The sequence below is a fragment of the Garra rufa genome, chromosome 23, assembly GCF_049309525.1.
Source record: "Garra rufa chromosome 23, GarRuf1.0, whole genome shotgun sequence".
Taxonomy (NCBI): Eukaryota; Metazoa; Chordata; class Actinopteri; order Cypriniformes; family Cyprinidae; genus Garra; species Garra rufa.
Window position 1 is genome coordinate 7,750,799 of NC_133383.1, and position 15,462 is coordinate 7,766,260.

The 15,462-nt window shown below is 36.5% G+C and overlaps 1 protein-coding gene across 1 annotated transcript in view; it reads left to right on the plus strand.

Moving 5' to 3' along the window:
- The first annotated feature begins 2,574 nt into the window (after positions 1 to 2,574).
- The window catches only part of mctp1b (multiple C2 domains, transmembrane 1b), a 51,727-nt gene continuing 38,839 nt past the window's right edge, over positions 2,575 to 15,462 (plus strand). Inside the window, exon 1 of the mRNA XM_073829168.1 lies at positions 2,575 to 3,207. Within this exon, the coding sequence (XP_073685269.1) occupies positions 2,743 to 3,207 (465 nt within the window). The 5' untranslated portion in view covers positions 2,575 to 2,742. The remainder of the gene's footprint in view (positions 3,208 to 15,462) is intronic.

Sequence of the window (15,462 nt, forward strand, 5' to 3'; positions counted from 1 at the left end):
CCTTAGTGGTAAAACCTGTCTGGTCTGTACATCTTTTCATCATTGTTAAATATTTTTTATATTGCTCAAGATATCATTTTTCATTCTTGCAATTAACATCTAAATTAATTTTCCATTACATATTTTTGGTTTAGATATTAAAATATATTTTTTAGTTTGAAAGCCTATATTAAAACTTAAATGTGTTTGTGCTTGATTTTGAATCATTCAAGTGACTCGAATCACTCAAAGAATTCGTTCTAAAACAGCGATTCACTCGCCGATTCATTGAAAACAACAAATCGGCGTAATGAACCGGAACAAGTGGATACAAATCTACTAATAAACTCCACAACAACTTGTAAACAAAATATGTGTTTTCCTCATAAATTACAAAGCAAAACTAGCTTATTTTCACCTTTTATTTTATAAACTAGCGATTCTACAAAATGTTTGCAGCAGAAAACCCCATATATATTTGGTTCAGGTAATAAAATATATGAGTTTGAAAGTCTAGATTAAAACTAAAATGCGTTTGTGCTTGATTTGGAATCATCCAAGTGACTCTAATCATTCGAAAGATATGTTCAGTGAGACAATGATTCACTCGACAAAGAGTCGACCAGAAAATCCCTCCAGATATATTTGGTTCGGGTAATAAAATATATGCGGTTGACCGAAACAAGTGTAAACAAATCTAAAATGCATTTGTGCTTGATTTTAAATGATTTAAGTGACTCGAACCATTCAAAAGATTCGTTTCTGTGAGGCAACGATTCGTTGAAAACAACAGAGTCGACCTTAACAAGTGTAACTGTTATACAAATCTAAAATGCATTTGTGCCTGATTTTGAATCATTAAAGTGGCTCGAATCATTCAAAAGATTCGTTCAGTGAGACAAAGAGTCGACCAGAAAATCCCTCCAGATATATTTGGTTCAGGTAATAAAATATATGCGGTTTAAAGTCTAGATTAAAAATAAAATGTGATTGTGTCTGATTTTGAATCATTCAAGTGACTCGAAAAACACTCAATTCAAAACAACAGAGTTGACCGATACAAATCTAAAATGCGTTTGTGCTTGATTTTAAATGATTTAAGTGACTCGAATCATTCAAAAGATTTGTTCTGTGAGGCAACGATTCGTTGAAAAACATTGGAGTCGACCTAAAAAAGTGTATACAAATCTAAAATGCATTTGTGCTTGATTTGGAATCATTCAAGTGACTCGAATCATTCAAAAGATTCGTTTTGTGAGGCAACAATTCGTTGAAAACAACAGAGTCAATCTAAACACGTGTATACAAATCTAAAATGCATTTGTGCTTGATTTGGAATCATTTAAGTGACTCGAATCATTCAAAAGATTCATTCTGTGAGGCAACGATTCGTTTGAAAACAATCTAAAATGCATTTGTGCTTGATTTTGAATCATCCAAATGACTCAAATCATTTGAAAGATTCGTTCTGAGACAATGATTAACTCGTCGATTCGTTGAAAACAACGACTCAGCGTAATAAACCGAAACAAGTGGATACAAATCCACTAATAAACTCCATGGCAATTTGTAAACAACATAATGCATTTTCCTCACAAATTACAACAAAGCAAAACTAGCATATCATTTTCACCCTTTATTTTATAAACTAGAGATTTTACAAAATGTTTCCAACAAAAAATCCCTCCAAATACGTTTGGTTCAGTAATAAAATATGAGTTTGAAAGTCCAGATTAAAACTAAAATGCGTTCGTGCTTGATTTTGAATCATCCAAATGACTCAAATCATTCAAAAGATTCGTTATGTGAGACAACGATTCACTCGCCGAGTCTATCAAACAATGATATACAAATCTACTAATAAACTCCACAACAATTAGTAAGCAGCATGTGTGTTTTTATTTATAAATTACAACAAAGCAAAACTAGTTGATCATTATTTTCACTTCATTTTATAAACCAGCGGTTTTACAAAATGTTTGCTGTTTCTTGCTAGTTTCTGCTTGACTTTGAATCATTCAAATGACTCGAATCATTCAAAAGATTCGTTCTTTGAGACAACATTCACTACGCTTACACTCAAACCCGACTAGTTCAGTAAAGTGGGCGTGTTCGTTCAGTAAGTCCAACCAATCAAATGTTCCTTCCACATACCCCACTCGAACGCTATTGGCTCACGCCACAGTCAGTCTTTGAACTTGAACGATTTTTTTTAATTAAATGATTAGTCCAAAACACAAACTAAACAGCTCCAATGTGTGCAAAAAATAAACTTTACATAATGCGCCAGGTCCACAGGTTTGTCTTGTGGTAAAACATTTGAATACATATTTGCATATGAACAATCTCCGATCACGTAGTATGGGATTAACAGACCACAACATAGAAGGAGTTTAACAGAAGCGCATGTAAATAAAAGCTCGGTGGGCAGGAACACTGCATTGCGTGATCACAGATGACACATTTATTTAATAGCAAGCTGTGTGTAACACAGAAACTTTTTTTTTGAAATAATGGGCGTGGATGAGGACTACAGACTGGGGGACTGTCTCGTTTTATAAAACCATGAAGGACTGCAGATGTGCTGTTAAAAAAACTTGCTTCTCCATCACTCTACTTCCGCATCAAACATGCTTTTAACGCTCAACATGTCTTGCTGAGCACAACACTAAAGTAAATGCTATTTGCATCGGTTTGCATGTTTTCAACATTAACCTCACAGAAACATCTGACTGGGACGCAGCAGGAGACTGCAGAGATTTTATGGAGGGGAAACTGGACATGGATGATGTTTCTCCATCCCATCATCAGCATCAGCGGGGCTTGTGGAAATCCTTCCACGGCAGACCCAAACTCACAGGCAGCCCCAAACTGGGCAAAAAAGACAGAAAGCAAGAAAGCGGGTTTTGGATATTTAAAAAGAAACGAGCGAATGGTTTGGACCGAGCGGTTTCTTCGTCTCAACCCAATCTGCACAGCGCGGCAGCCGCTCCGGATGGTGGCGAGAGCGGGAGGACGCGCTGCGGCATGCCGGAGCAGAGTGTCGGTACGGCGGCCGTAGCAGCAGCGTCGCTCAGTGCGGAGGTCCAGATGCTGAAAAGAACCGTCAGCTCCAAACCGACACTCTCGCAACTGGTGCAGTCTCAACATAAACCTGTTCTGCAAGTATCCACATGCACTGAGGATGCAGTGGTGGATAGTAATGAGGAAAAGATCGATCAAAGTGTGGTAAGATGATTTATAATGTTTCAGATGTTGCTGCCATTACACTAAGCGATGGATGTAGTTTCTCAGTTTCATTGGATCTTAGACAGTTTACACCTTACATTCACATCTGCAGATGTTATGAACTTAAAGATCTTGTTTTTGTGTTAAATACAGGGAACTTTCCAAAACTGCTAAATCTCTATAATAACTGAGCCTTTAGGGTTTGCCATAGCCTCCGACATATAAATGCACTAAACAAAATTTCATTTACAGTGGGGCTTCAGCAAAAGTGAATTTGAATTCAGGCTGATAGGAAATATATTTGCTGCAAAATATTACAATAAATTAGTGCTGGGCAATGATTAATCGCATCCAAAATAAAAGTTTGTGTACGTAATATATATGTGTACTGTGTATATTTATTATGTACACATGCATGTATATATTTAAGAAAATTGTTTTATGTTTATATATTTGATATATTAATATATAATATAAATTATATGAATATAAATATATATACATGTAAATATTTGCAAAATATATACTGTATGTGTGTCTCTTTATATACAAAGCATATAAAACCAGATTAATACACAGGCTGAGATCCGTTAGATCTTAAAGCTTGATCACATCCATCAGGATAATGTCAGAGAAATTGAAACATTTCCAGAAGGATTTTTGGGTTTAAAGGGCAGTCAACCATTAAACGTATTTGCCTCATTTTACCTGTTGTCCCACTTTTGCTGAATCCACCCTACCAACTGCTTTGAATACAATCAAACAAGCAGAATGATTTTGACACTATAATATTTTACATTGCAAGTCCAAACCTGGTCAATTCAGAACTCCTTGAATACTTGGTAGACAATCATTTTGTTGCATGCGTGCATGTGAATATATTTGCTCTTGTACACATTTTAAATATTTAATATATGCACCCCAAGGTTTACCTGAATCAGGTGTTTTTGTGCATGGTCATTTTGACATTTGTAGATGCAAAGTGATATGTTTGCATAGTCAAACTTATGTCAGATTGTCATTCACAGAAGGACATGTGGCAGAGTGACCTTGAGTCAGCCTTTTTTTCTGCGAGACTTTCTTTCAAAACGACTAAGTTTGGTCTTGACATTAAGTTAGTTTTTCTATAAACTGCTAGTTTCAGTCATTTTAGTTCTGTATAGTTAGTTCTCTGTGCCTGAGGGTGTTTGCCAAGCTGGGTTGCAAGAAGAGGAACTAAAAAGTAAAGACACATGTACACATTAACACAGGCTTAAAGCCAACAGGGTATGAAGTGTTGAGTAAGGTTATACAATATATACAAGAGAATTGAGAGGTTGTCTTTGTGCTTTTTTAAAATACAGATTAAAAGATTTGATTACGCTGTCTTGTGCTTGTTTTTCTGCTAGCGCCAATGGTGTGTTTTGTTTAAAGGAATAGTTCACCCAAAATCGAGACTTAACTCAAATTTAGGTTGTTACAAACCCGTTTGACTAGTATTAAGACTTATATGGCTTAATATAACATAAATGATCACTTACTGAAATATGCAGCGTTTTAATTTAAAAATCCACATCATTTTATATATATTTTGGCCGTTATTTTGATCAAAATGGTTGCACTCGGTGAGCTACTGGCACTACCTGTTGCTATTTTTACCGAGACACAACTCTGAAAATAAAATACTTATACGATGCCACATTGTGTGGCTTTTGGTTGTAATTTTCAGTCAAAGGGCAACAAGAGAAGCGAAGTCTTCACTGCTTTCCTAGTGATAAGAAGAGTTAAAAAGAATGGGAAGATGCCTGTGGACGAATACAAATATGAATACAGGTCTTTCTAAAGACCTGCGTCTTTGTTCTTTCTACTTTAGCCCTGATGCCTTTGAGGCTTTTAGTTGACCACAGCTACTGAAAGAGCTTACAAACGGCAGAGACAAGAAACGCTAGATGTCATCCTGACGTAAGGATGTAAACGTGGTGACACTTGTCATGATGCCGCAGCCACTGGAGGAGTTTCTCAATGTGGATTTCACACGATATCTGGCGGCGTTTAGACTCCTTGTGGAGGAAAATCGACGGTACGGCATTTGGTTTAAGCCTATGCTTATGTCCATCGCCACCTAAACTTTTTCAGTAGCTGTGGTCATCATATCAGTATTTTATTTTCCAAGTTGTGTTGCAATAAAAATAGCAACAGGTAGCGCCAGTAGCTCACTGAGTGCAACCATTTCACATCATAAAAATAATGGTGCCCCCCATAGTCCAAAATATGTATAAAACTAGATTTTTTAAACTATCCCTAACCCATAACTTTAATAGGTTTTCAATAAGTGACATAATTTACAATACGTTTAAAACTACTTTGTGTTCTGTGCTGAGCTATTACAGAGAAACCTTGAGCAATAAAGTTTTTGGCTAGTCACTGAAGTTAAGTGTACGGAGGACAGTAGCTTTTTTTGTTTGCATGACCTTTTCAAGTCATTACATCACTGTCTTAACAGCCACCAAAAGTGCATAGATTAGAGTCAAACAAACAACATGAGCTCGAGCTTAGCGTTCCCCTGGATCATATGGGCTCTATCTTTACTCTTTTACATGTGTGGACTTGACAAACAGTCTTGGTATGGAGCTGCCCGAGTTGTGTTTGTGGTTAGATGAGGAAGGTTTTTGTGGAGGTTTGACATTTGGAAAATAGCAGCATGCCTTTCTTAAGAAATGTGTGAGTCAGGATCTGGCAATGGAGAAGATTCATCTGCTCAGGAGTAACTCTCCAGCTCTACATGTGCCATATGCAATGGTTTCGGTGAGTCTGTTCATTGTGTAAATCATGGTATGTGGGAATATGTGGGAATTGCAGTAATGCTAAGCTACCTACAGGGTTTCCACGATCATGAAAAACCTGGAAATTGTAGAGAATAGCCTTGGAAAAGTTTTTTTTTTTGCTATGCCCTGCTTTTAAAAATGAGCTGGACATTTAAAAACATTTTCAATATTATTTACATTCGTATGTGTGTGTTATTAGATAATAATCTTGTTATTTCCATGACTTTTTGACAAAAAATTCTGAACGACTCGAGTCGTCTTTGACTATGACTTTGAATTACTATTAAAAAAAACTTTTTTAGTATATGAATTACAGTTTTTAGTATATGAATGTCTTTTGTGACTGTTGGCCAAAAAATGAAGCTCCTTAAATATATATAAATATAAACCCAAATTAAATTAAATATATATATATACATTGGTATGCGAACATTTGGGAACCCCTTGCAGAATCTGTAAAAATGTGAATAATTTTAACAAAATAAAAGAGATCATAGAAAATGCATGTTATTTTTTATTGAGTACTGTTGTGAGTAAGATATTTTACATACAAGATGTTTAAATATTTTCCACAAGACAAAAAATAATTACAATTATTAAAATAACCCCCTTCAAAAGTTTGGGAACCCTTGGTTCTTAATACTGTGTGTGGTTACCTGAATGATCTAAGACTGTTTTTTTGTTTTGTGATGGTTGTTCATGAGTCCCTTGTTTGTTCTGAGCAGTTAAACTGCCCGCTGTTCTTCAGGAAAATCCTCCAGGTCCTGCAGATTCTTCAGTTTTACAGCATATTTTGCATATTTGAACCCTTTCCAGCAGTGACTGTATGATTTTGAGATCCATCTTTTCACACTGAGGACAGTTGAGGGACTCAAACACAACGATTAAAAAAAGGTTCAAATATTCACTGATGCTCCAGAAGTAAACACGATGCATTAGGAGCCGGGGGTGAAAACTTTTAAACAGGATGAAGATGTCCAAATGTTTTCTTTTTTTGTTGAAATATAATTTTTTTTTCTCATTTAGTACTGCCCTTCGGAAGCAACAGAAGATACTTGCATGTTTTCCGGAAGACAAATTAAGTACAATTTACTTTGATCTTCAAATTTAACAAGTTTTCACCCCCCGGCTCTATGGCTTAATGTTTCCTTTTGGAGCAAAAGTGAATGTTTGAACCTTTTTTAATAGTTGTGTTTGAGTCCCTTAATTGTAATCAGTGTAAAAAGATGGATCTCAAAATCATACAGTCACTGCTGGAAAGGGTTCAAATATGCAAAATATGCTTGAAAACTAAAGAATCTGCAGGACCTGGAAGATTTTTCTGAAGAACAGCGCTAAGTTTAACTGCTCAGAACAAACAAGGCACTCATGAACAACTATCACTAAACAAAAGAAAAGTAGATCATAGATCATTCAGCTAACCACACACAGTATTAAGAACCAAGGGTTCCCAAACTTTTGAAGGGGGTTATTTTAATAATTTCAGCTATTTTGTTGTCTTGTGGACTATATGTAAACATCTTTTATGTAAAATATCTTAGGACATTAGGACAGTACTAAATAAAAAAACAACATGATCCCTCTTGTTTTGTTAAAATTATTCACATTTTTACAGATTCTGCAAGAGGTTCTTGAACTTTTTCATGCAACTTCATATATATCCTTTTTTAATTCTAATAATTTTATTAATTTCCATGACCTTTTATCCAATAGTCACAAATGACTGGAAAAGGTATGAAATCATGAAAAGGGTATGATGTGATGTTTTTTTGCTCTAATACAGTTGTCACATTGCCACATTAAGGCCATAATGAGACTGTGGGTTGAGTATCGCAGCTACCAGTTTTCTACAAGCGGGTCACGGTCACTGACATTGGTTTCTAACTGCTCAGGGCTTAAAAGATACACATGAAAACAACATTAAACAGATCACATGTTTCCTGTCTTACAACATGACAACTAATACAAGTGCATTTTGCACACATCCCTTGAGGCCCCTATTCTGGACCCCGGAATTTCTGTTTATAGGCTGCTTTTTGTGCAAACAGGAAGTGGCTCTATAACTTGAACCACCACACTGTCAACCACCACGTCTTCCTGTTAAACCCTTTGGCAGGTAATTCTGAAATATTTTCTCTTGCCAAAGTTCAACCATTATGACTACAGATGTTTGTAGTATTGGTTGCTTTGCATTAATGCGTTTTAATTGCATTTGCATAAAGGACACATGTTGATTGATTTCTGTTTGCTTTGTTGCTCAAAATCATTGTCACTAGATACAAAAAGAAAGTTTTGTTGTGTCTTAACTATCTGTAATGAAAATAAATTGCGTTTGAGCGGTCACGCTCACAGCTTTTCTTCTTATGGTGCAAGGGGAAGCTTATTACAAGACTTTGATTTATAGTCACAATCAACAAGAGCTACTTGTATAATCCTCAATAATGGTTTTCAGTGCAGCGGTTGATGTGTTTTATTGGCTGGCACCGTTCTCCAATTCAGTGTCTTTCTCTTTACGAGAGCTGCTCTTGTAATCACCTCACAGCGGAGGTGAGATGACGGGTGTCTTTGCTTACAGAGATGCTCCGAACAGAACAGAGGAAGGTGAATTCATCTTAGACAGGTCTTACAGGGGAGCGTGGAATGAGGCCAGGATGATTCATTGATATAAATCCCGAAATCATATTACCAGCTCATGTTTTGCAGGTGTTTGCAATGTTTCAGAGCAGCTGCACACTGAGAGAAAAGGTACTAAAGCTGTCACTGGGGCGATACCTTTTCAAAAGGTACAGTTTTGTACCTTATTTACCCCTAAAGGGTGCATATAAGTACCTTATTAGTACCTAAATTGTACATATTGGTACCTTTTGAAATGGCACCATCCCACTGACAGCTTTTGTACCTTTGTTCTGAGAGTGTGGGTTTGCAGTAAATGCTGCTCCACACAAACTCCATTTTCCTCAGTTTGTGTGGAGCAGCATTTACTGCAAGCCCACACTCTCAGAAAAAAAGGTACAAAAGCTGTCACTGGGGCGATACCTCTTCAAAAGGTACAGTTTTGTGCCATATTTACCCCTAAAGGGTGCATACAAGTACCTTATTAGTACCTAAATTGTACATATTGGTACCTTTTGAAATGGCACCATCCCACTGACAGCTTTTGTACCTTTGTTCTGAGAGTGTGGGTTTGCAGTAAATGCTGCTCCACACAAACTCCATTTTCCTCAGTTTGTGTGGAGCAGCATTTACTGCAAGCCCACACTCTCAGAAAAAAAGGTACAAAAGCTGTCACTGGGGCGATACCTCTTCAAAAGGTACAGTTTTGTGCCATATTTACCCCTAAAGGGTGCATACAAGTGCCTTATTAGTACCTAAATTGTACATATTGGTACCTTTTGAAATGGCACCATCCCACTGACAGCTTTTGTACCTTTGTTCTGAGAGTGTGGGTTTGCAGTAAATGCTGCTCCACACAAACTCCATTTTCCTCAGTTTGTGTGGAGCAGCATTTACTGCAAGCCCACACTCTCAGAAAAAAAGGTACAAAAGCTGTCACTGGGGCGATACCTCTTCAAAAGGTACAGTTTTGTGCCATATTTACCCCTAAAGGGTGCATACAAGTACCTTATTAGTACCTAAATTGTACATATTGGTACCTTTTGAAATGGCACCATCCCACTGACAGCTTTTGTACCTTTTTTTCTGAGTGTGGGTTTGCAGTAAATGCTGCTCCACACAAACTCCATTTTCCTCAGTTTGTGTGGAGCAGCATTTACTGCAAGCCCACACTCTCAGAAAAAAGGTACAAAAGCTGTCACTGGGGCGATACCTCTTCAAAAGGTACAGTTTTGTACCTTATTTACCCCTAAAGGGTGCATATAAGTACCTTATTAGTACCTAAATTGTACATATTGGTACCTTTTGAAATGGCACCACCCCAGTGACAGCTTTTGTACCTTATTTTCTGAGTGTGGGTTTGCAGTAAATGCTGCTCCACACAAACTCCATTTTCCTCAGTTTGTGTGGAGCAGCATTTACTGCAAGCCCACACTCTCAGAAAAAAAGGTACAAAAGCTGTCACTGGGGCGATACCTCTTCAAAAGGTACAGTTTTGTACCTTATTTACCCCTAAAGGGTGCATATAAGTACCTTATTAGTACCTAAATTGTACATATTGGTACCTTTTGAAATGGCACCACCCCAGTGACAGCTTTTGTACCTTATTTTCTGAGTGTGGGTTTGCAGTAAATGCTGCTCCACACAAACTCCATTTTTCTCATTTGCTCTAAGTTTGTGTTGCTTTAATGGTTTCCAATTTTGTACCTTATTTACCCCTAAAGGGTGCATATAAGTACCTTATTAGTACCTAAATTGTACATATTGGTACCTTTTGAAATGGCACCATCCCACTGACAGCTTTTGTACCTTTGTTCTGAGAGTGTGGGTTTGCAGTAAATGCTGCTCCACACAAACTGAGGAAATTGGAGTTTGTGTGGAGCAGCATTTACTGCAAGCCCACACTCTCAGAAAAAAAGGTACAAAAGCTGTCACTGGGGCGATACCTCTTCAAAAGGTACAGTTTTGTACCATATTTACCCCTAAAGGGTGCATACAAGTAGCTTATTAGTACCTAAATTGTACATATTGGTACCTTTTGAAATGGCACCACCCCAGTGACAGCTTTTGTACCTTTTTTTCTGAGTGTGGGTTTGCAGTAAATGCTGCTCCACACAAACTCCATTTTTCTCATTTGCTCTAAGTTTGCGTTGCTTTAATGGTTCCTATAGTTGTAATGAGAAATGCTTATCAACAAATTAGAAGCTTTAGTACGGTGGCCGACAGAGGCCAACGCGCTGCAAACAAGAAAACACATGCAAACAGAAAAAACGACAACAAATTAAGAAAACATCTTCATCAGTTTGACAACACAGGCGCTGCAAATCCTCGCAACGCAAACACAAATACGGAAACGCGCTGCAAATTCTCACAACACAACCAAACTCAGAAACGCGCTGCGAACACACGGAGGGGCTGCGAACACACGAACGCGCTGCATATAGCACGGACCACAACGGAAATGTTTCAGGGGGACCTCAAAAAGTGACGAACCCATCTGGGACCTGATTATTTTTTCAGTGGCTGTTGGTCAGAGCAGAGGTGTTATCGGTGAACTATCGCCTTTTAGTGATAGTATAGTATCACTTAAAGGTGATAGTGATATAAATAATCAGGTAATATAGTGATATAAATAATCAGGTCCCAGATGAGTTCGTCACTTTTTGAGGTCCCCCTGAAACATTTCCGTTGTGGACCGTGTTATATGCAGCGCGTTTGTTAGTTTGCAGCGCCCTCGTGTGTTCGCAGCGCGTTTCTGAGTTTGGTTGTGTTGTGAGAATTTGCAGCGCGTTTCCGTATTTGTGTTTGCGTTGCGAGGATTTGCAGCGCCTGTGTTGTCAAACTGATGAAGATGTTTTCTTTATTTGTTGTCGTTTTTTTCTGTTTGCATGTGTTTTCTTGTTTGCAGCGCGTTGGCCTCTCTCGGCCACCGTACTTTAGGGCTTCCTGTGGTGATCTGTAACATCATCATAACATTTTATTATATTTTTCTTATATACTTGATTTTTTTTTACAGTGAAACTGCAATATTAATCATTTGTTTTTTTTGTAATAACAATACTTATAATAAACCATAATAATCATAATAAAATATTAATACATATCAAATTGATGGTATAATATATGGTATAATTGATGGTACATTATGAATAAGGAAGGAAAGGAAAGGAAAGGAAAGGGTGTGAGTGAGGCCAAGTATGGTGACCCATACAAGGAATTTGTGCTCTGCATTTAACCCATCCAAGTGCACACACACACACCGTGAACACACACCCGGAGCAGTGGGCAGCCATTGCTGCGGCGCCCGGGGAGCAGTTGGGGGATCGGTGCCTTGCTCAAGGGACTCACCTCAGTCGTGGTATTGAGGGTGGAGAGAGTGCTGTACATTCACTCCCCCCACCTACAATCCCTGCCGGACCTGAGACTCGAACCTGCAACCTTTGGGTTCCAAGTCCGAATCTCTAACCATTAGGCCACGGCTGCCCCATATAATAATTATATTGCATTATACATAATGGGGTAAAATAAAGTGTTACCAAAATTATTGTTATTTTTGTAAAAGCTGAAATATTTGGCCAAAAGATTACATATCAATTTGATTAAACATTAAACCTGTTGTTGTTGTTTTTTTAAATCACATTTTCATCACACGTTTTTACAAAAATAACAATAATTTTGGTAACACTTTATTTGACCCCATTATGTATAATGCATTATAAAGGGTTATAAAGGGTATAATGCAATATAATTATTCATAATGTGCGTTGTAATACATTATATTTTGTCGTTAATAATTATAATCGGATTTACAATGCATAGTGTAACAATGAATTGTGACCCTGGACCACAAAACCCAGGGTCCATTTTTTGAGATTTATACATCATCTGAAAGCTGAAATAAGCTTTCCATTGATTGGTTTGTTAGGATATGACAATATTTGCCCCAGAGATACAACTATTTGAAAATCTAGAATCTGAGGGTGCAAAAAACCAGTGAGAAAATTCCATTTAAAGTTGTCCAAATAAAGTTCTTAGCAATCAAAAATTAAGTTTTGATATATTTACGAAATATCTTCATGGAGCATGATCTTTACTTAATATCTTAATGATTTTTGGCTTAAAAGAAAAATATAATAATCTTGACCCATACTTTGTATTTGTGGCTATTGCTACAAATATACCCATGCGGTTTATAAGTGTTATAATGTATTAGCTGTGGTTACAATTATTCATGAGATTGTACAAAGCATTATAAGGTACATTACAAGGCATAAATAATGCAATAAAACTACTTTTATAATGCATTAAACATAAAGGCTTTAAATAAAGTGTTACCATATTTTTTTACCCCGTCAAATCATGCAGCTCTCCATTTCAAACTGGATATTCAGGTGTGAGTTTGGGGCGGGACTATGTGTTTGACTGACCAATAGGAGATGAAACCCATTATTCATTATATTTTGAACTTTGTTTGTTCTGTTTTCTGTTTGATTTAAACGGTGCAGAAATGTTACTGAGATGTTTTCTTAGATAATGTATTGAAATAATGGCGGAAGATAAATATCTCAAAATGTAAATCAGCCATAAGAACTTCTTTATCTGACACATGACACCAGGATGTTGTTAAAGGAATCCCTGATCTAATAACAGTATCCTATATCCTGCTTCTTGCCAATCCTATCATTAAACAGGATGTTAAATAGGTCCGCGATGCAAATAACTTGCTCTCAGCTGACACTGCAAACACATTCAGTGTGTTAGAGAAATGTGTTTTTGACCTCATCTCTTACTCAAGGGTAAAAAGAGGAAGTAGAATGTGTGTAGTGCATGTCAAATATTGTCTGTGTGTTAAAGTGACATAATAAGTGGTGCTGTGTTTTCCGAAGCCCCAAATTATTAAACTTTGTCATGTAACTCATTTTGAATAAGACCTAAATAAGCTATTTCACATAAAAGACGTTTACATATAGTCCACAACAGAAAATAATAGCTGAATTTATAAAAATGACCTTGTTCAAAAGTTTACATACACTTGATTATTAATACTGTGTTGTGACCTGAATGATCCACAGCTGTGTTTTTAGTTTAGTGATAGAAACGAGTCCCTTGTTTGTCCTGAACAGTTAAACTGCAGGCAGTTCTTAAGAAAAATCCATCAGGTCCCACAAATTCTTTGATTTTTCAGCATTTTTGTGCATTTTAACCTTTTCCAAAAATGACTGTATGATTTTGAGATCCATCTTTTGACACTGAGGACAACCGAGGGACTCATATGCAACTATTACAGAAGGTTGAAACGCTCACTGATGCTTCAGAAGGAAACACGATGCAGTAAGAGCCAGGGGTGTAAGCTTTTGAACAGAATGAAGATGTGTACATTTTTCTGATTTTGCCTAAATATAATATATTTTTCATTTAGTACTGCCCTTCAGAAGCTACAGAAGATACTTACATGTTACCCAAAAGACAAAACAAGTTAAATTCCAAAAGTTTTCACCCCTTAATGTATCGTTTTTCCTTCTGTAGCATCAGTGAGCGTTTGAACCTTCTGTAGTTGCATATAAGTGGACTATATGTAAACGTCTTTTATGTGAAATATCTTATTCAGGTCAGTACTAAATAAAAAAATAACATGCATTTTGTATGATCCCTCTTATTTTGGTAAAATAATTAACATTTAGCAAATTCTGCAAGGTGGATTTAAACTTTTGATTTCAACTGTATGTTCATAAATAAAATATATGATTTAAATTGTTATAATTTTGGAATAAATGTAAAATGCTTAAAAACAGTAACTTGATTCATAACTGAGATTCATACTTGGCTTTAATAAATAGAATATCAATTACATTGTTCATGTACAAATATAAAATAGAATTGCTTTTCTTTTTCTGATAGTGTAATTAATGTTTATTTAACCAAGAAAATGTGATTGGGACAGGAATTTACATTTGACCACTGCCTAGAAACACCTTAGCAACCACATAGAACACACCCTGGACTCTGGACTTTAACAGGATGTTTTTAAGGGCTGTCAATGGTGTGAAGGTGAAATCACACAAGTAGCGTTTCACTTCTTATGCAGAAATTAGCCATTGACAATAGAAAACTAGTTTAGTCTCCTGTGACTCCTGATTTTTAGTTAATTTGTGGCTTATCCTGTTGAAGAACTGACTACCGGATAAGATTGTCTGACTGACATACTGTATAAAGTGATCTACCTCAAATGATAAGATGAAGTAATGAAGTGGCATGTGGAAGCTTATTTCACTAATAAACATCTCCACAAAAGGTTACACAGAAATGGGTGGGAAATGAGTAACAACTTTGTGAAAAGTTGTTGAAAACAAAGTGGAATCAGATCCAAAATCATGCTCCAAATACAGTTCAAGTCAAAAGTTTACATACACCTTGCAGAATCTGCAAAATGTGAAACATTTCACCAAAATAAGAGCGATCATACAAAATGAATACTATTTTTTTTTATTTAGTACTACTGACCTGAGTAAGATATCTCATATAAAAGAAGTTTACAGTCCACAATAGAAAATAAAAGTGGAATTTATAAAAGTGACCCTGTTTACATAAACTTGATTCTTAATACTGTGTTGGTACCTGAAAGTTATTGTTGAAAAGGGTTCAAATACACAGAAATGCTGAGAAACCAAAGAATTGGGACCTGAAGGATTTTTTTCTGAAGAACAGCGGGCAGTTTAACTGTTCAGGACAAACAAGGGACTCATGAACAACTTTCACTAAACCAAAAAAAACAAAAAAACAACAGCTGTGTATCATTCAGGTAACAACAAAGTATTAAGAATCAAATGTATGTAAACTT